Source organism: Psammomys obesus, unplaced genomic scaffold, assembly GCF_907164565.1.
Source record: "Psammomys obesus unplaced genomic scaffold, mPsaObe1.curated_primary_1811, whole genome shotgun sequence".
Lineage (NCBI taxonomy): Eukaryota > Metazoa > Chordata > Mammalia > Rodentia > Muridae > Psammomys > Psammomys obesus.
Window position 1 is genome coordinate 4,361,710 of NW_026590062.1, and position 20,928 is coordinate 4,382,637.

Consider the following 20,928-nt stretch of genomic DNA (forward strand, 5'->3'; position numbering starts at 1 on the left):
ACGGAAAATGACATGTGTACCAGGTCTCTTGCCGAGAGTCTTCTACAAGGATGGCACACAAATTCAAGTAGTCTGGTTTCCAGTTAGAAAAAAACAGGCATATGAACATGTGTCTTCACATGGAGTGAAGCCTGTGCCGGCTTCCCTCTGCCTTCCCTCCTGGCCACTGATGGACAGTCAGGAAGCTCCCATGCGCTTTTTACTGGCTTTACTAAAAGTTAAATAAATGTATATTCTCACCCATAGCTGGGTGTAAGCTGCAGGGAACACTGGCTCCAGGCCTTAGTCCCTGACAAGGAGCCTACTGAGGGCCTGGTTCTCTGCAGAAGGCACAAGGAGATGAAGTCACGTGCGCTCTGCTTCTCACAGCTGCACCTTGGATTCCTCAGAGTGGCTGCCAGCCACAGGCCAGGTAGGTGGCTCGTTTCTGCAGCATCCTCTCCACTAGACATTGCCCAGACCTTGCTTTCTGAGTTCTGCTGGTTTCCCTCACAAAAGGAAGGAAGGCTTGTCAGGGCCCTAAAGCTCCTCCCTAAAGAGGAGCTGATGGCCCATGACATAGCTTTGGCATGAGTCACTCACCCTAATGTTCCTTAGGGTGTGTGTGACCTTAGCCCTGAAGTGGCCTTTCTAGTGGAGGCAAGTGACCAATCTGGCATCAGAAGACACAGTCATGGGAGCAAATAGCCTGCAAATGAGATCCAGGGGCTGGAGAGGGCTAGCTCAGGGAAAGCCTAGGAGAGCCCTGCATGGCTCCCCTCAGCTCCCAAGCCTCGAAGAACAGGCACTTGGGAAACGCCCCTTTGTGGTAAGGAGGGAAAGCCACAAACAGACATGTGGATCTCTGGCTGGAAGGAGATGGCCCAGGTGGGATGACCTGTGATGCACAGGAGACAAAAGGCAGCCGAGTCAATCTAGAGCCTCAGAGCTGAGCACAGAGAGATCCTTTGGGGTCACAGGCTCTACTGGAGGGTGCCGGCATCACAGGTCTCCCCCTTCTGTTCCAAGTGTCAAGTTTTCGATTCAAAGCAGCAGAGAGTCTTCCAAAATACTGCCCTGACCGGGCTCTCCTCCAGCTCTTTGTGGCTTCCTTTTCAGGCTGAAACGCCTCAGGGCTGTCCCTGGAACTGGAGGAGCAGCCCAGGGGTGAAGGCATAGACTTCTGGGAAGGCCAGCAGCCCGTGTCAGGGGATACATGGCAGGCTCAGATGTCCTCCAGGCTCAGATGTCCTCCAGGCAGCATGGCTGTGGCCCTCCTCCCCCCCGTGCAGGCAGTGCTTCCTCTGGGGACCCAGCTCCTGGGAGGCAGTCACCATGGTTACTGAGAGGAAGAGGCCATCTGGGTGGAGATAAAAGTCTCGATGACACCATGGTTGGACGGCAGCAGGTGGCTGTGCCCATTAGTGGAGTCGGAGCTCTGGTACAGGACCAGGCTGCTGGAGGACACTGCAGAAGCAAATGATGTCACTGGCTGTCAGCCAAGTCCCCTCTGACCCACTCATCCCCAGGGAAGCTCTGGAGGGAGAAGGTGGAGCCTCAAAAGAGTCCTGGCATCCCTCTGCCCTCAGCCTATAGGGAGCCCCCCGCCCACCCCAGGTGCACCCCGAGTTCTTGCTCTCCTGGGCTGAGTCAGACACTAACATGGCTGTTTTTTGTGTTACTGAGGAGTGACCCCAGTACAAGGGCCTCCTGCTTGTATACAGCTCCTCAGAGGGTATTTTGGAGACGTGGTTAACGGTGAAGTGGCTCTCGGTAAAAGAAGTTACTGTGTGGGTGAGCTACAACCGATCAGAAGCCCTAAACTGGAGAGAAAACTGAAGTTTCCTAGAGAAGGAATTCGTCGAGGAGACTGGTTTACTCCCACCTGCGTCCCAGCTGCTGCTGGTCTGCTGGACAGATGTGCAAGTCCCACAGCTGTGCCTGTCAGTCCCATCAGGAAATCTCCCTGGACACTTGACTGCTATTGACACTGTCTCCAGAGACCCTTAACTGCTAATGTGGCAAACAGACGAGCTCTGGGGCTGACTGGTGACCTGTCTGCCACCACAGCTGTGGGAGGTGGAGTGGTCCCTCACCTCTAGACTGTGCAGTTGCCCATCCGGACAAGGAGACAGCAAGTGTGTTCAGTAACTGCTGTTACAGCCACAAGGGCCAAATGTGGGATCTGAGGCTCCATAGGAGACCAGGTTTCCGGAAGTCCCAAAACTGGGAGCAGAGAGCACCCCGGAGCCCAGCAGCCTCACTCCATGATGTAGGCTGTAAACTGAGTAGGTGGAGTGGGACAGGGACTGAGGAGTTCACAGCCATTGTGATGCAAACACATGAGCCCTTCCAGTTTCCCAGATGAGGCCAGAGAGGCAGACTTGTAGGTGGAAGCTGAGCTTTTAATGCTGGCCCTGAGCATTGAGGAGATGGCATGGTGGGTAGGGGTACTTCAGGGCAGGTGAGGAGGCTGAGCAGGTGAAGACGTCAGCTACCAACTGAGACAACCTCAGCTCAGTCCTTGAGCCCCCGCTGGAAGGAGAGAACCAACTCCTGAAAATCGGTTGACCTCTGACCTCCACACACATGCTATGTCACAGGCACATCACACACATGACCACAACACAAAGCACAGTTAAAATAATTTTAAATCTTTTAAAAGGGCACCGAGGTCGGATCCCCAGCACTAGTGTAAAAAGCCAGCTACCTATGTCTGCACTTGCATGTAGCTGTAGCCCTCGTGCTGGGGGGTAGAAGCTGGCAGATGCCCAGAGCTCACTAGCCCGGGAGCTCACTGGCCAGCCCGCCCAGACAAAATGGTGAGCCTTCAGTTCAGTGAGAAACCCCGACTCAAGGGAAGAAGACAGATTGCTGCGGAGAAAGACACAAAACATCCTCCCCGGCCTCTGCATGTACATGCATGTGTATATACCCCTGTACATTCACATGCAGAACACACACACACAGGCCTGAGGCCAACCAAACGCACACAACTGGCGCATCACTTCCGGCTCTCCATTCTGCTCCTGCATCTTTTGAATGTTTAACCTGTCCTCAGTCATGGAGCTGTGCCTTTAACTTTGATCCCAAGCAACTGTATACACTGCTTGGCACGCTGCAGACACCCCCCATTCAGCAGGCAAGAAGCACCTCCCATTTGCTCTGCTCTCGGTCAGTAGCACACATCCCCTCACATCCTGCCGGGAGACCCCAAATGGCTCACCTGTGGGGCTGGTGCTGAGCCGGTGGGTAGGCTGCAGGTGCTGGATGCTCGATGGGTCCTGGCTGGGGATGTGGATGGTGGTGGCTGGAGACGAGGGCTCATGAAGCCCAGGCTCACTGGAGGCCTCCGTGTCAGAGGTGAAGACCTAGGGAATCAGTGCAACCCACTGGGCCCGGCCCCTGAAGCGCGGAGCTGGCGGAAGGGGCGGAGTTGAAGAGGGGCGGGGCTGCGTGGGAGGGGCGGGGCTTCGGCCGGCAGGGCCTTACCTGCTTGGTGGGTGTGAGGCTCGCGAGGGTGCTGAGGTTGGTGTCTGTGATCAGCATCGTCTGTGGAAGCAGGCTTGTGTGCGTGTACTGGGCCACCTCCGGCTTGTGGCTGTACAGCGCTGTGAGGAGAAGATATGCTCCCTGGTCCCTTCCCCGAGAGCCTCAAGACTGAGTACCCGGTGAGAAGTGGGCGTGGGGCAGCGCTCGGGGACCAGGTGGGAGAGATGGACCCCATAGCTTTCCCCATCCCAGGGGCCTGCTCAGCTAAGGTGAACGGGGAGCAGCCAGGGGCCTGCCCCGCACCGACTCTAGCTCCTTTTGCGTACTGAACTTTTTGCGTCTGTTTCCCCCCACTGCCCCAGGAAGAATACAGCCCCAGCTGTCTAAGCAAACGGGCGGCAGAGGCACCGCGCCCTGTGCCAAGTCCAGGTAATGTGGCAGGCACGGATACTGCTTACTAAGTACAGGCGGTGCTGCTGGACTAGGCGCAGGTACTCTTCAGTACTAAGCTCAGCGTGTTGAGCTAAGCAAAGGGACCACAGAGGCAAGCAGGCTCGCTGCGGGGTGCGCCGCCGTACCAAAGGCAGGCCTCAGCAGGAAAGGCTGGTGGTCTCCGTCTGGGTGAGGAGGGCAGAGGCAATACCTCTGCGTCCAGGACGCCTCCAACATGTGCCTCAAAGTTTCACCTCTAGCTTCTCCAACAGGCCTGGGCACTCGCCGAAGCACTCACACAGCAACAGCACGCCCTCCCAGCAACTCGGCTAAGAGCAGGGCGCCCACACCCAGAGAGACCAGCCTCACGCTGGTCCTCAAGTCCATAGCCCCTGTCTCCCTGCCGAAGGGCAAAAGATCTGAACCCAGGGCTCGGCATAAGGTTGTGCCCATGGCCCATTCTGTGGCCAGCTGATGCAGATCTGGTGTGAGGCTAGGTGCGTGTGCGTGCGTGTGTACATGCATGCGTGTGTGTCTGTACACATGAAGGCATGTAAGGCCAGTAGAACCTCAGCTGTTGTTCCTCATGTACCACCCAGCAGGACTTTGGAGAAATTTCTTTCACCTGCCTGGAGCTCAGGAGGCTAGACTGGCTGGCACAAGCCCCAGCGATCATGTCTGGGCTCTGTGGCCACAGGAAGTGCCCACCAGAAGCCGCCCCCACTGGCTTCTGAAGGATGGGACTGGGGCCCTGCCTGGCTGAGCTATCTCCCCCAGCCCCAGCCCGCGTGAGTCTTCAGTCTCCTTCATGTAGCTCCCACATTTTGCTACAGAAATAACAGTGCTGTGTGGACAGGCGCTGCCCAAGCTGGCCTGGGAGTAATCCGTCACACATGATCTGCCCACACGCCACCTCTCTAAACGGGAGTGTTCGCAGCCTCAAGGGTTTCAGAGCAGAGGCTGCTTCAACACCTAGGCAAAGCTGGAAGCATGACCAGAGGACGCCAGCACACCGAAACGTTCACAGGAGCTCCACAGGCAGCCTGCACCACATGTCGGCAGACCCCAGCACCTGCCCCGGCTCGTGCCTACCCAGGGCCCACCGCCAGCCCACCTCTCCCAGGCAGGCGTGAGGGGTGCTCACCGTGCGGGCTCTGCAGCTGGGCCATGGTGGCCATGAAGGGGCTCTGGGCCACGTGGCTCTGCACGGGGGGCATGAGAGGCTGCTGGTAGGAGGGGTGCAGTGGCTGGGAGAACTGGACTGGCTGCAGGGTGGTCAGGCTGCTGCCCATGCTGTTGATGACCGGCACACTCTGTGCCTGAGTGGACGCCAGACCTGTGCGCAGCAGGGCGGGAGTCAGCCAGGCCTCCCACCCACCGCCCCGTGTCCTCTCTGGACCCAACCCAGACCCTGAGGGACACTATTCCTTCTTCTCAGAGCCTGTGGGTTGGAAGAGGGAGGGGAGGGGCTGAGAAACAGCCCCACAGTAGGACAAATTTAAGTGGCCATGAAACGTCATTCTCCAGGTCTTCAGCTTTGTGTCTGGCCTGGTGGGAAGGTTGGGCCGTGAGTGGATTAGAGGTTGTCAGGCTGGGTGCCCTGCAGCCCTGGGGGTTCCCACCAGGGGTGAAGCTTAGCTCTCTGATCCCTATGTTTCACACACTGAGCAAAGTTCCTGCATATAAAGGGTTTGAGACTTAAAATAAGTAAATAAATAAAAACTCCCAAAACCTAGAAAAACACACATGGGCTAGAGAGATAGGTCAGTGGCTAAGAGCACTGGCTGCTCTTCCAGTGGTCCTGAGTTCAATTCCCACCTGATGGCTCACAACCATCCATAATGTGATCTGATGTCATCTTCTGGCATGCGGGTGTACATGCAAATAAAGCACTCATATGCATTAAAAATAGTAAATAACTCTTTAACAGCAAAAAAGGGAAATTATGACTTAAAAAATACTCAGGCAGCAGAGGCAGGTAGATCTCTGTGAGTTCAAGGCCAGCCTGGTCTAGAAAGAGAGTCTAGGATAGCCAAGGCTACACAGAGAAACCCTATCTCAAAAAACAAAAACAAAAAAAAAAAAAAAGGAGCAAAAATAAATAAAGAAGAAAACATCACACACACAGACCCTTCCCCTGCTGTTTTCCTACTGTCTTCTCAGACTGTGATTTCAATATACTTTCTACACGGTGCTTCCTAGTTTGGTTTGGTTCCCTGGCATCATGGGTGCCTAGCCACAGGCTCTCAGAGAGTGGGTGTTCTCTGAGTCCCAGAGTCTCTTTCCAGATCCCAGACTCTGAAGAGGGCCCAGGTGCCCTCCACCCCCACCCACTCACCAATGACCAGGGTGGAGGCGCCTGTGTTAGTGAACGTGGGGCCCAGGGAGGCGGGCTCTCCAGGCCCAATGGTCATGACCCCAGGCAGCGAGGCCATGATGAGGTTCTGCGGCTGCTGGTTGAGACCTGGAGATGTCTGCTCCAAGCTGTGCAGCGCTGTCAGGGTGCTGACCGGAGGCAGGGGACCCCCGGTGGCTGAGACCTGTGAGGGGAAGCCGAGTCGAGCTGGAGTGTCCCCACACTGTCTCCCAGCCACAGGGAACAAGGCTGGGAGGGGTCCCCGCCCGGGGTGGGGCTGCTCACTCACCAGCTTGGCCTCTGTGCTCAGCAGGCTGCTGCTGGGCTCCAGGCCCGTGGGGGACACCTGGTGTAATGCCGCAGACACCGTCACCAGGGGGCCGCCGCTGCTGGAGGACACCTCAGCCGCCTCGCTGGTTGCAGACTGCCCGTAACGCACACCTAGGGTGGGGCGCAATGTCCAATGTCTGGGGAGCCTCAGTACCCCCACTTTCCTGTCCTCTCCTGCCCCACACACTTCGCCACACTGGAGCCGACTGGTTTGCTCGGGTTGACACCCCAACTTTCCTCCTGGGCTAGCTGCTTCCAGCTCTTTTAATGCATGGTCCTGAGTGCCCCACCGCTTGGGGCTCCCCTCTCTGTGCAGAAGACTGAAAGAACAATGGGACTGAGCTGAATCGAGGCTCATAGAACTAAATGGAAATGAGCTGAGCTGAGCAGAATGACTGCGATTGCCCAAACTTAATTAAATCTTAAATGGGGCAGAAATGAGTTGAGCTAGATTGAGCTTTTGCTGAAATGAACAAAATTAATCAGACTGAACTGAATTGAGATTTGCAGGCTACTATCTACAGGGCCACATCCTCAGAGTCAATCAATTGTTGCACATCTGTCTGGAGCACGTGTGTGTGTGTGTGTGTGTGTGTGTGTGTGTGTGACCAGTCCCCAGACAAACAGTGTAACTGTCAACATCATACTACATTAGGTATCATGAATCATCTAGAGATGATTCAGCCTACAGTCAGATGTGCATGGGTGAGAGGGAGGCAGATACTGCTCGAGGTGTCTACAAGAGGTCCTGGCCCTAATTCCCAGGCACCAAGGGATATAGCATGCAAAATGAACTGGATTCTGAGGAATTAGTTTGTGCAAACTGAATGGCTTGACTGGGAATTGGCTGGATTAAACTATGATTTGAACACAATTGAGTTCAACTGAAATGGTTTGAGTTGGTAGATCCAAAGTGATTGTGTTGCATGGAAGAAACCAGAGGCAAGCTAGGTTGAATAGAGTGGGTCAGCATGGAATGGACAGTGTGGCATGGACAGCATGGCACGGATGGGGTTTAGAGAGTGGGGAGAATGGTGTGAGCAAGTGTGGGTCCACCTAAATGAGGTGGGCAGGGTGCACAGTGTGAGCTGGAATGACCAGAGAGAGTGGAGCGGAGAGAGAAGAATGTAGAACGTGTGAATTGGGCATATCGGGAGGAAGAAAAGCAGAGGGGAAATGGAGTGGATGGGCAGGTGAGGCAGAGTAGGGTGCTGAGCATTTTAGGGGTGGCTGTCACCACTGGGGAAATTCCTCCCGCCCTCCTACCCATCCACTTGTTCTCTTCACATCCTATTCTAGTCTCCCTGCCTGACAGTACTCACCATGGACCTTACTGGGGGAGAGGGTGGGTGTGGGCAGGCCGGGGGAGCTGTGAGCAGGCAGCGCAGGGCCTGGGCCTGGCCCTGGTGGAGGCCCGTTGTATGTGTCCATGGCCAACTTGTGCCGAAAGGCTTCCTCCTTGCGCCGGTTGGCAAACCAGTTGTAGACACGCACCTCTGTGACAAGGTTGGAGCCCAGCCCCTGTGCCTGCGATGGTGACACGCCCCTCTGGATGCACTCTGCCCTGCAAAGATGGTGCCCATGAGCCTCAGGCCTCAGAGGAGGGAGGACAGGGCTGAGAAGTGGGGTCTACCCAGGTGCTGGATTACAGTACCAGCCCCGACGTGTGGTCTTGGGCAAGTATCTTGGCCTCTCTGACCTTAGTCATAATGTGAACAAAATAGCCAGAGGCTGCAGAGGACATGAAATGAGATGAACGGGCCCAAGTGTTGCTCCAGTGGGTGGAGGATTCAAAGCAATGGGAAGAAATTGACTCCTCTCTACGGACAGCAAGGAAGGACTGGTGAGCCCCGCTGAGGACCCAGAGACGCCTTCCCTCCCCCACTTAGGCTCAGCCCTGGCGGTAGCTGGCCCCTCTACCTGTTGCACTCCTCCACCAGGGTCTCCCGTTCTTCCTTGCTGGGGTTCTTCTGCCTCTCGTAGGCCTGGAACAGGATCTGCTGGGACGCCGGGCCCCACTTGAACCGGTTCCTCCGTCCCTTTTTGGTTGGCAGCTCATCACCTGTGGGCTCCTCAATCAGTCCACCCTGGCCTGCGTGGGTGAATTCTGTAGGGACAGAGAGTGGGTAAGCGGGGCTTCAGCCACTCCAACCTGCAGCTGTCAGCTCACCTGACCCTCTCCAGATTGTCTCTCTTCCCCAAGGTGCTGAAGCACAGCAGGTGGCAGCCAAGACTAAAATCTCGGAATTGTCGGACTGTGGACTGTTGATGGTGGAGGGCCTTCCTGGCATGCATGAAGCCTTGAGTCCGACCTGCGGCCAGGCCCATCCACTGCTAAAAGGAGATTTGGTGCCATAAATGGCAGCATTCAAGAGGCAAAGGCAGGCAGAACTCTGTGAGTTTGAGACAAGCCTGGTCTGCATGTGGAATTCCAGGTCTGTTCAGCTCTTCACTCAAGGGGTAGCTGCTTGGCTGTATTAACTCTGTGAAAATGCACTGAGAGAGCCTGGTACTGTCGCCCCTTCTAAAACCCCAGCCCTCTGGAGGCTGTATCGGGAGAGTTGCTATTAGTTTGAGGCCAGCCTGGGCTGCATAACAAGTTCCAGGCAAGCTGGGGCTACAGGAGGACCTTGTCTCAAGAAGGAAGAAAAGCCAATTGGTGGTGGCTCACACCTGGGAGGCAGAGGCAGGTGGATCTCAGTGAGTTTGAGGCTAGCCTGGCATACAGAGCCTGTTCCAGGACAGCCAGGGCTACACAGAGAAACCCTGTCTCGAAAAGGGGGGAAAAGAGGGGTGGGGGGAAGAAAACAGAGGAAGGAAGGAAGGAAGGAAGGAAGGAAGGAAGGAAGGAAGGAAGGAAGGAGGGAAGGTGGGAAGGTAGGAAGGAAGGAGGGAGGGAGGGAAGGAAGGAAGGAAGGAAGGAAGGAAGGAAGGAAGGAAGGTAGGTGGGAGGGAGGGAAGGAGAGAAGGTAGGAAGGAAGTTGATTTCGATGAGTTGTACACTTTTTTTGGATAGAGTTTCTCTGTGCAGTCCTGGTTGTCCAGGAGCTCACACTGTAGATCAGGTTGGCTACCATGCCCAGATGAATTGTACACTTAAAAATCTGTGCGCTGGTACTGAGTATGGTGGTACACACCATTAATCCCAGCACTTGGGAGGCAGAGGCAAGTGGATCTCTGAGTTCAAGGCCAGCCTGGTCTACAGAGTGGGTCCCAGGACAGCCAAACCTACATAGTGAGACCCTGTCTCAACAACAACAAAAAACAAAAAACAAAAAACAAAAAAAAAAAAAAAACAGCATCAGCAAAAACCTCACCACCAACAACTAAAGATCTGCAGACTTTTGTATAATAGGCCTATTTTAAAGGTTTTTTTTAAAAAAAATTGTTATTAAAATAACGATTCAGTCATTCTACTGAAAACTAGAAGACTGCTTTTGCCTCTGGGGTTCCTGAGCTGGTAGGATGATGCTACAAGACTCCTAGGACCAATCAGTGCTCCTAGGAGGAGACCCCTGAAAAGGAAGCCTACATGATGGTGCACAGCTGTGATCTCAGCATGTGGGAGATGGAGGAAGGAGGAGCAGTTCAGGGCCATCCCTGGCTGTGTAGTGAGTTTGAGGCCAGAATCAGTTATACATGAGACCCTTTCAAAACACACAAAACAAAAGAAAAGAAAAAAAGGGGGGCGGAGGAAAGGGGGAAAAGAAAGGGAAAAAAAAAGAAAAAAGTCAGGCCATGAAATGTACAGCAGTCAGTTAAGGCCCCCGAAGGTGGCCCTGCCTGGAACAGCCTGGGTTGTTCACATTCGTGAGCCAATAAATTCCTTTTTTTTAATTCTTACACCAGTTGGAATTGAGGCCCTGCCGCATTTTATGGAAAGATACCCAATACTTTGGGCTTGTCTTGAACATTCTTCTCCTATCCTTCAGTTTCTCTCTTAAAGTTAAAAATTCTGGTCTAGGGGCTAAAGAGATGGCGCAGTGGTAAAGAGCACTGGCTGTTCTTCCAGAGGACCTGGCTTCGGTTCCCAGCACCTGTGTGGAGACTCACAACCATCTGTAACTTTAGTTCTGAGGGGTCCAGTGCCCTCTCCTGGCCTCCAAAGGCACCAGGCACACAGATATAATTTATGTTGGCAAAACACCTATACACATAAACAAACATGTCTTCCCTGGGCTGCAGGGATACATCTATAAAACAAGTCCTGCACGTAAGGCTCAGGGACATTTTTGGACTGGGGGCAGAAATGTAAGAACCAGAAGATCAGGAAGTTTGCTGCAAGACTATTAGAAATGTCAGAATCTACCCATGAAGTCTCACCAAGAAAACAGCCTCAATGTGAACTGAACAAGGACAATAGACATGCCAGAGTGGATAGGGGGAGGGGTGCTCCAGGCCTCGGCACTACAAAAAAGCTAAAGGCAACTGAGGAATCCTGAGAGCAGGAGAAATGGGTGTCATCAAGGAAGAGCACACCAACTCACTATCCAATACCAAATGGTCAGCCCTGAAAACATACACAGGTAACACTATACAGAACGAGCAGGTTACAGCTAGGAACAAATGTATATACACGTACATATATGCATGTAACAACAATCAATGCAAACAGAGGCAGGGAATTTGAAAGAGAGCAAGGAGGGGTGTGTGGGAGGGCTGGAGGGAGGAAAGGGAAAGGGGAAATGATGTAATTATAATCTCGAAAATGAAACAAAGAGAAAGAGTTAAATAAGATAGATCTTTAAGTCAACAACAGCACAGGGCCTGGAGAAATGGCCCAGAGGTTAAGAGCACTGGCTGCTCTTCCAGAGGTGCTGAGTTCAATTCCCAGCAACCACATGGTGGCTCACAACCATCTACAATGAGATCTGGTGCCCTCTTCTGGCCAGCAGGCACACATTGATACAGAATACTATATAAATTAGAAATAAATAAATCTTAAAACAACAACAACAAAACCTCCATCCTGGAGTCTGTTGATCCTGCTCAGGTCATGGGATGGCAAGCACTTTACCCACGTGAGCCCCAGCTCACAGCTGTCCATCAACGACTTGAAAGCCGCTCACTCTGTGCCCCAACACCCTACGTCTAGAAACGTTTTTTAAATTTATTTTTCTCTCAGACATTACATCCAGACAGCAGTTTCCCTCCCTCCACTCCTTTCAGCCCCTCCCCCTACCTCTTCTCTCCCCCAGATCCTCTTCTGTTTACTTCAGAAAGGAGCACACCTTCCAGGGACAGCAACCAAACATGGCATAACAAGTTACAGTAAGATTAGGTTCTTCCCCTCATATCAAGGCTGCCTGGCACAACCCAGTAGGGGGAAAAGGGTTCCAAGAGCAGGCAAAAGAGTCAGAGACACCCCCACTCCCACTCTAAGGAGTCCCACAAGAACAGCCAGCTACACAACCATAACATAAATGCAGAGGGCCTAGATAGACCCATGCAGCCTTCTAGGAACTTTCCCTGTGTGGGTGTTCTTTGCAACAAAGAGTCATGAGAGCATATCAATGGAAAAACCCTAAAAGTCCCTCAGTCAGTGGCCAACTCAACAAACCACAATACCTTCTAGTGACAGCCAACTGTTACAAACCTTAGAGGAAGTCAAAATTGAATTTGCAGAAAACACTTGTCATCCTAGCACTTGGGAGGCTGAGTCAGCAAAGTCACAAGTTCAAGCCTAACCTGGGCAACGTAGTGAGAGCATGTCTCAAAATAAAAAGTAAACAGGGGGTTGAAAACTTAGCTCCATGGTAGAGCACATGCGTAAGTAAGTTATATGCGGCTCTGTGTTCCATCCCAAGTATGAGAGAGAGATCAGAAGTTTCTCAGTCTCTAAGTAATAGTGTCTCAGAGTACGCCAACCTCTGAGCCTTTTCTCGTGCTGTTCCTCCTGACGACAGCACCCTTTCCTATGCCTCCACACAGACACGTAATGGTCATGCTTCCCACTGAAGCTTCCTGAAACCTCTGCCTCCCTGGGGTAGAAGGGCTTATTCTCGCTTCCACTATCAGCTCAGCGTTTTACTCAGCGCTGAGCCCTGCACACAATAGGTGCTCAATAATACCAGCTATTGCCATTTTTTTCTTATTAACCTAGTATAATCCTCATCTCACTACATCGTAGCGATCCCCTCTCTCGATTTCCCATTGAGCAGTGCGCCCCCGGAAGGAGAGACCCAGCATGTGTTTCTGTAGATCCCGCCCCCTTCCCCGGCACTGCAAAATGGGCAGTAGGTTTGGGGAAGTCCCTCGGGCTCCCTCTCGGTCTCACAGGACTGGGTGATGGGGTGGAGATGCCCCCACCCCCTCCGAGCTGTGGGACCTGGCAGGGATGACACAGGCGGGGGCATTACTTACGCTGAGCCACCTCTCGCTGCTTGCGGACGTACCAGGTGTACAGAGCGGCCCGCTTCTGCGTCTTCATGGGGGTGCCCTTGTTGAGGTGCTGGGACAGGTGGGACTGGTTGAGGCCCGTGGTGTCCACCACCTCCCGCTGCGGGATGTTGTGCTGTTGCAGGTAGGACTTGACCATCTTTGCCACGCGCCATGGGTCCTCCCTGGAAGGGAACAAGGACAGGTCTGCTCAGTGGCCCTTCTGACACCTGACACCCTGGGGTCCTGGGGAGTAGGACCCTCCTCTGCAGAGAAGAGCTGTATTTGGGCTCCATGCTAGAACACACATATACATGAGTAGATTCACACCGGAAGTTGTGCCAGGTAGGGGAGACCCTCACCTTGTGACTTCTTCAAAGTTCCTCCTCCCTCCTGAACCCGGAGGTGCTATAGGATGCTTTTTGAAGTATATATATATATATATATATATATATATATATATATATATGTATGAGTATGTGTGTGAGCCCACGCATGTGCACTACAACATGTGTGTGGAGGCCAGTTTTCTTCTCCCGCCTTTACACGGGCCCTGCAGGTTGAACTTGAGCCGCCAGGCTTCTGCAGCAGATGCCTTTACCTGCTGAGCCATCTCATTGGCCTTGTTAAGTGAGTTTTAAACAACTGTTAACAGTGGGAGAACTGTTTAGTTCCCAGAACCCAAAATGAGCCTGACACAGTATGTCATGGATGATACATAGGTAAGTGAATGATGAATGAATGATGATGGATGGATGGGTGATGGATGAATGGATAGATGATGGATGGATGGATGGATGGATGGATGGATGGATGGATAAATGATAGATGGATAAATGGATGATGGGGATGGATGGATGGATAGATGATGGATAGATGGATGGATGGATAAATGATAGATGGATGATGGGTGATGGATGGATGGATGATGAATGGATGGTAGATGATGGGTGGATGGATAGATGATGGATGGGTGATGGATGAATGGGTGGATGAATGACTGATAATGGATGGATGATGGATGAATTGATGGATGGCAGATGGATAGATGGATGGTGGATGGATAACTGATGATGGGTAGATGGATAGATGATGGATGGATGGATGGATGGATGATAGATGAATAGTTATTTTCAGCCCCAACTGGTTGAGCAGCACGTTTGGAGCTCAGCAATACGGAGTTCCAAACTTCTAACATTTCAAACTGAGCTACGGACTGAAACCTGCCCCTAGCTTTCTGAGGCCAGCCCCACAGCCTTCCTGCTGGCTTTCCTGTCCCAGTGGTTAAGAGCACTTGCTGGTCAATCCTGCAGATCCAGTTTGGATCCTGGCACCATATCTGGGGGCTCACAACTGCCTGTAAACCCAGCTCCTGTGAATCTGATGCCCTCTTCAGGCTTCCATCAGCACGCAATGTATTTTCGGTATTCACTCACACAGACACACATACACATAAGTAAAAATAATAAACAAATATTTGTCCAAGCCTGGTAGTGCCACCTTTAATCCCAGCACTTGGGAGGCAGAGGCAAGTGGATCTCTGAGTTCCAGGCCAGCCTGGTCTATACATTCAGCTCCAGGCTAACTGGAGTGCAACTCTGTCTCAAAAGTTCAAAATGGGTAAGCTAGGACTTACAAAGAGCCAGCACAAATCCTCTATCTCCTTTGGTCAGCTTGGGTTACAACAAATGGCCGTTTTACTTAGAAAATAGTGACTGGGCGGGGACGGGGGAGAGGGGAAGGCAGTCTGTATGTGTTCGGTGCAGAAGCCATTTTTAAAGTTATTTTCAGCCCCAACTGGTTGAGAGGCACATTTGGAGCTCAGTGATACAGAGTTCCAAACCTCTAACATTTCAAACTGAGCTATGGACTGAAATCTGCCCCTAGCTCTCTGAGGCCAGCCCCACAGCCTTCCTGCTGGCTTTCCTGCCCTTCCTGGAGCCAGCTCTGCCTCACACCTGTTCTCAGAGGCAGTACAGCTCACCAGCGGGTCTCTTTCACAGGGGTCACACCTAAGACCATCTGAAAACACAGATATTTACATTACGATTCATAACAGTAGCAGAATTACAGTTATGAAGCAGCCGTGAAATACTTTTCTGGCTGAGGGTCACTGCAAGCCAAAGAACTGTATTAAAGGGTCGCAGTTAGGAAGGTTGTGAGCCACTGGCTAAGGCCCTCTGACTTCCTCCTCTTTATCAGCAGTTACCAGACCGGCAGCAGCCACAGTAATCTAAACTGGCACAGCAAATAAGAAGGGCAGATGACTCCTAAGGTCACTGAAGCCGCCTGTGTCTCTCTTTAAACCCAGGAAGTACATTTGATTTGGACGCTGGTTCCACCTATGACAAAACTCCGGTTCAGAACCATGAAACCTTATCCCAGGTTTGATCTAGCTGGGGGCGCCACCTGCTTCGCCCCCCCCCCATATGTTCAGGGGCTTCTGGGAGCCTCACCCCTCCTCCCTTTTCCTGGCTGCCAGTCAGAGCTAGGAGGGAAGGGAGGACAAAGTTCAGCCTGCACTTCTGCAAACACATTTATCTGGTGGCCTTCCCTTCTCTGGCAAGGGCAGCCCTCCCTCTGCTCTCCTCCCTCCCTCCTCTGTAGGAAGAATGGGTCACTTGGCTGTCAGCACAGGTGCACAGGTACAGAGGTACAGAGGTGGGGTTTTTCTGTGTCTCTGATTCTCTCTCTCTCTCCCCTCCCTCTTTCTCTCCTTCCCTAACCTCAACTTCTCTCTCCCTCCCCCATCTCTATCTCTTTTTATTTCTGCTATACTAGGTCAAATAAAATAATAGCTACAGCAGCCACCCTGCACAAACACAGGAAAGAGTTTTGCATGGAAGGCAAGCATTTGAATGGAAGCAAAAGCGTTCAAACTCATAGGAACTTCTGTTTCGTTTGGGGAGGGCAGATGAGAGGTCTCTCTATGTAGCCCTGGCTGTCCCAGACTCTCTTTGTAGACCAGGCTGGCCTCTATCTCACAGTGATCCTCCTACCTCTGCCTCCCGAATGCTGGGAATTAAACACTTCTTTTAACATCAGGAAAAAGTGGTTATAGAATGGCAGGCGGAGGCACGCATGGTGGCCCAGGCCTATGATCGGCACTTTGAGACGCTGAGGATGTAAGATCATGAATTTGAGGCCCCGTCTTAGAAAATACATGGAAAATAAATGCCGGACAGAGCTGAGCGGACCCATCTTTTATGTTTTTCTGGGAGAAGTCATCTGTGCCCCTTGCGGGGGGCAGATCTACTGGATTAGCCTGTCTGTCTGTCTCTTTCTCTTACATGTGTGCAAGCATATGTACACTTATTCTCCCTCTACTGGAAGAAGTAAATGAGTTCCCTGTGGAAATAAAGGCTTTGGGACAGAGCCTAGCCCACAGCAAGGGTTCAGTAACTCGAATGATCTTGTCATCATCATCATCATCATCATCATCATCATCATCACTGTGGTTCTGCCCCCACCTCAGAACCCAGAAAGAATAAAGATGTGTCCTCAGCTTCCCCTCCCAATTCTGGAGTCAAAGCAAAGGCTTTGGGCCGTTGGTTCTCATGTGTCCAGAGCCATGGAGCTAAGAGACTAGACTGAAGGGCCACTCTCCTGGAGAGGAAGCTGGATTATCAGGTGGGGCTGGGGATCAGGCTTAGACCCAAGGAAGATTCCCGGCTGTGCCACCTACTCTCTGAAACGCCCTGTAATATGGCTTAACACCCGTGTCCCCCAATTCCATCATGTATACAGTAGAATTACAGATCTTTCCTATCCTCAGGCTGGGGCACAGTTCAGCTAGCAAGCAGTTTCCAGGCACGCACACACCCTGGATCCAGGTGCTGCAGCAGCACACAAAACTACGTGCAAGCCAGTTGCAGTGGCGCATGCCTTTAACCCTAGTGCTCTGGGGACAGAGGCAGGCAGATCTCTGAGTTCGAGGCCAGCCTGGTCTACAGAGCGAGTTGTGGGATAGCCAGGGCTACACAGAGAAACTCTGTTTCAAAGAGTCAAAAGTTCAAAACAAATAGAACAGGTATGGTGGTGCAAGCCTATAAACGCAGCCGTTGAGGGGCAGAAGGATTAGGAGTTCAAGGTCACCCTTGATACACTGAGTTTGAGGCTAGTCTGCCATACCCAAGGGTGTGTCTGTGTGTGCGTGTGTGTGTGTGTCTGTGTGTGTCTGTGTCTGTGTGTTTCAGAAATTGTGCAGAGGGAAACCCAAGCTTAGCATATCTATAAGTAAGCCCTTAGTGAGTTTTAAAGCCTGGCATGTGATAGGATTCCTGGTCAAGCTGAGCAGCAAGAAAGACTAGGGAGGGGAAGGGAGAGGTGAAGGTGTGAAGAAGAGTGGCAGGGAGCACCAGTGTGCTGCTTTCGAGTCTGGCCTTATTACTTGAGGAAGTCCTTTGCCTCGCTGAGCCTTCCTCGGCTCCTCTGTAAAATGGACGGCTCAAATTACAGGGGCGCTACCACTCAGCTGTGTGTCATGCCTTGAGTCTGTGGCTGAGTGTTGTCCTCACCAACCGCCTGGCTGGCTGGAAACGAGGCAGGCTGTTGTCTGTGAGGCACCCTGTGTGCTGCCCTGCTCCTGTGGGTTTGGCTGGGAGAACTCTACTGCTGTGTGGCTGGGGAAGGCAGGGTGTCAGGAAACAGTGAGGTTGGTGTTCAAGCAGTTGGCAGACAGGAAGGCCTATACAAGGGCAGCCAGCTCAGAACTCTGGATCCCAAGTGCTCTCCCAGGGAGGAGTAGGAGGTGTCCTCAGAGAAGTCTAGTCACTTGTGCCTGGTGTCTGTCAGGGCTGGATGGAGAAGGGGGGGGCAAGTGGTGACATTACAAGCTTTTCCCTGAAGATGTTTTTACATCAGGAGACAAGAAACGTACAGAGACAAATAAAATAACTTAACAATTAAGGGGCGGGAGAAAAGGAGGTGAAAGCGGTGAAGGAGAAAGAAAGTGGGGTACAGCCCCCATGTAGATAGGGCAGCCAGGGAGGAAGCAGGGAACTGGTCCTGAACAGGAAGAATAGGATGGGCAAAGGCCAGGCAGAAATCGGCATGTGCATCCAGGACCCTCGAAGCCAAAATCATAGGCACAGAAGAGGGGGATAAAGAGCGTGGGAAAGCTGGGGGAGGGGAGGGCCTAGAGCTAGAACCAAACAGAGGTTGTCTATACTCATTACCTGGTGACACTGAGGCAGGGTCACACGGTAGAGAAGGACAGAGATCCGAGAGAGACCTGAGGTGTTTGCAGTGGCCCTCACACATGATGCGTAGGAGGGTGGGAGGATCTGAGACCCCCCAGTCCCACCTCCCCTCTTCCAAATGGAGGTCTTTGAACCAACAGCTCCCATGGGGAGTTGGTCCTTAGCACCACTTCTGCCGCCTCAACCTCCCCAATACCCAGGCCTTCATCAGGGGTCCTCCAGCCCTCTCCCCAGAGTTCTGACCCACTGTCCCAAAACTAGAGGCCCCACTTTTGTCCCTGGGACATTTTCAGGTCCCCTTTGTTACCTGAACAATAAGTAACCCAGGTAGTTAGTTATAAACTCCACAGGAACAAGGAGCTGGTTGATAATTTATAGCAACATCTCGAATTTAAATGGAAAGCAAATAGCACGCTGTTAGCATTAAAGAAAACCAACCTGGGAGGGACGCACTCCGGCCTCCACCCAGCTCGGCCTCTCTCCCCTGCCCCTTCTCCCAGCTGCTCAGAGACCCTCGCCTCTCCTGGCTCCTCTGTTCTGCCAGCTCCTCTTCCTCTCTTCCATCCCTCTCCCCCTCTGCTTCCAGGACTCTGCTGGTCTCCAGGGGAACACTCTGACCTCTGCTCAGCTGCTCTGGATCAAGCCTCCCTCCAGCCCCCACTACCCCCACCATGTGGGCTGCTGATCAAGAGGGTCTACCCAGTGAGGTAAGAAGGCTCTTGGCATCCCTGGCCCCTTAGCCCCATACTTAAGCCCCTAGTCCCACCTGGGGCCCCTGAACAGGTCAGGCCCAGCCCCACCCCATCCAGGATTCTTGTGCCCTGGTTCTGGCAATTCCTGGGCCTTTGCCCCTCCCCTGCAGAGAGGCAGCCCTTTGCCCTCTTCTCTCTGCCAAGTCAGGGGCCTGACTGCTCCCCTGCCCCTTTGCCCAAGGCCCAGGGAGGCTCCCTGACACTTCCAGAAATGCTGGGATCCACCAGCCCTCCCCCTCCCCAAGTCATGATCAGGACCTTGGACAGAAAAGAGACTGCCTCCCGAAGTTCTTGGGAGAGGATCCTCAAAGTCCTCAGGCAGCCCTCAGGCCCCTCCTTCTTAACTCTTCCCCTAGTCTATGCCTCGGTTTCCCCATCTGTAAAGCTGATTTACTAACAGCTTCCTTCTGGGGCGCATCTCTATGTTATAGGAATTTAGGTATCATGAAACCCCAACAGAAAATAGCCAGCAGGGAGATAATCCCATGGAAATTGTAGAGGCTTTGGGAACTGGGGGAGGGGGAAGTCCCCACAGCCCCCAGGTTACCCTTCCCCCATCTTGGTGTCGCCATTCTCTACCTTCCCCCCCTCCACTGGGCATCTCCCAGCCACCATCCCCACAGGTTAATGATCACAGGCCTTATCAGAGCCTTTTGCTATTTATAAATTTATAAAACAAAAGAAATAATAATGTGCATGGGTAATTAGTAACCAGATCGGCTTTGCTGGGGAGAGGGGAGAGGCATCATGACAGGAACCCACGCAGCCCTCCAGGAGACGGGGAGCCACACAACAGATGAGGGGGTCTGGTATGGGAAGGCCTCTAAACCTGTTGTCTGTCCAGGTGGTGAGGGGCACATGGCCACACAGGGAGCTGCCACTCCTAAGCTCCATCTGCCTCAGGTAAGAAGCCCCAGGCTTACCCAGCCAGATGCTTAAGGCCCTGGCATACCAGGAAATCCCCTAACACCCCGACATCAGCCTGGCCTCCTCAGAGGCTTTGGGACCTCCCAACCTGGGCCCTGACCCCCTAGCAAAGAAGGTAGAATTTGTGGGAACACAAATGACCACCCTGCCTAAAGATTTCTACCCAGCCGCTGGTTCTCCAAGCATTTTGTTGGGGCCTTGCTTCCTTTGTCCTCTGTCTCAAAGTGACCTCGGGCCAGTCCCCACTGCCTAAGGATATGGGATATGTGGGAGGAAACGCACGGGTAGGTTCAGCAAGCACCCCTTGAGCTCGAGCCCCTCTTGACCACCAGCCTGAAGGCCACAGCTCCCAAGGACTCTCCACGGGACGCAGAGCTTGCCAGGAGGATAGAACGGGCCGCTCTGAGTTCCTTCCTGGGTGCCGGGGACAGGGTAGGGTCCTTACTGCAGAAGTGTCTCCACCACGGCTTTCTGGTGGGCGGCCTCCTCTGGGCTGAGGTTCTCCAGCTCTTTCAGAATGGGTGGCGCGAAGTCGTCCCCATCGTCATCTGTGTCCTCTTCGGAGCCCCGCGTGTCCCCCAGGCCATTGGGCAGCTCGGCCAGGTCCCCTCGACTCCCACCGCAGGGCTCCCCCTTGTCCAGGGGACCACCTCCAACCATCAGGAAGGGCCCCGGCTCCCCCAAAGCCTGGATCAGAGCCTCCTTGCTCAGGCCAGACTCGAGGAGGGCAGCCAGGAGCTCCGTCTGCAGCTGGCTCAGCTTAGAGACCATGGCTCCGCCGCCACCGGGCCACGAGGCCCAAGGCCACTGAGCTAGCCGCCTCCCCCACCCACGGCCCGTGTCTACTTGCCGGCAGGCTGGCAGTCAACGCACCAGGCTCGCTGCACCCACCGCCCCCCCAAATCCCACTAGTCAAGCCCTGTGGGCACCCCCAGCCCCCAACCCTGGCCCCAGCGGCCAGTGAATCAGGGCCCCTGCCTGCTCTGTTTACATTGGAGCCGGGGAAATTCTCCAAGGTTCATATTTATCCGTGTGCTTAGCGAAGGGACTGAACTTTGGACTTCAGCCTTGCAAAGTGCAG

At 53.2% G+C, this 20,928-nt stretch overlaps 1 protein-coding gene across 3 annotated transcripts; it reads right to left on the reverse strand.

The window, feature by feature from the left end:
* Positions 1-193: 193 nt before the first annotated feature.
* On the reverse strand, positions 194-20,729 carry Hnf1a (HNF1 homeobox A). 3 transcript variants are annotated; one of them, XM_055606209.1, is made up of 10 exons: positions 20,293-20,729; positions 12,953-13,152; positions 8,510-8,696; positions 7,912-8,153; positions 6,549-6,700; positions 6,242-6,443; positions 5,048-5,239; positions 3,472-3,590; positions 3,206-3,350; positions 194-1,446 (listed from the first exon to the last, which is right to left on the reverse strand). In XM_055606209.1, exons 1-10 carry the CDS (start codon positions 20,616-20,618, stop codon positions 1,319-1,321), a joined length of 1,893 nt encoding a protein of 630 aa, XP_055462184.1. In that variant the 5' UTR covers positions 20,619-20,729; the 3' UTR covers positions 194-1,318. The 3 variants fall into 3 exon arrangements, with proteins under 3 accessions (XP_055462184.1, XP_055462185.1, XP_055462186.1); XM_055606210.1 differs by lacking the exon at positions 194-1,446 and adding an exon at positions 1,461-2,514; XM_055606211.1 differs by lacking the exon at positions 194-1,446 and having other exon boundaries at positions 3,265-3,350; positions 5,048-5,126.
* Between the last annotated feature and the right edge of the window lie 199 nt (positions 20,730-20,928).

Bases quoted from the DNA above. Each gene is read 5' to 3' on its own strand.
- Hnf1a (XM_055606209.1), bottom strand. From the start codon at position 20,618: ATGGTCTCTAAGCTGAGCCAGCTGCAGACGGAGCTCCTGGCTGCCCTC. The intron at 13,153-20,292 runs GTAAGGACCCTA...GTTCCCTTCCAG, and splicing joins GTGGTGGAGACACTTCTGCA to GGAGGACCCATGGCGCGTGG. The intron at 5,240-6,241 runs GTGAGTGGGTGG...TGCTGCGCACAG, and splicing joins CGCCTCCACCCTGGTCATTG to GTCTGGCGTCCACTCAGGCA.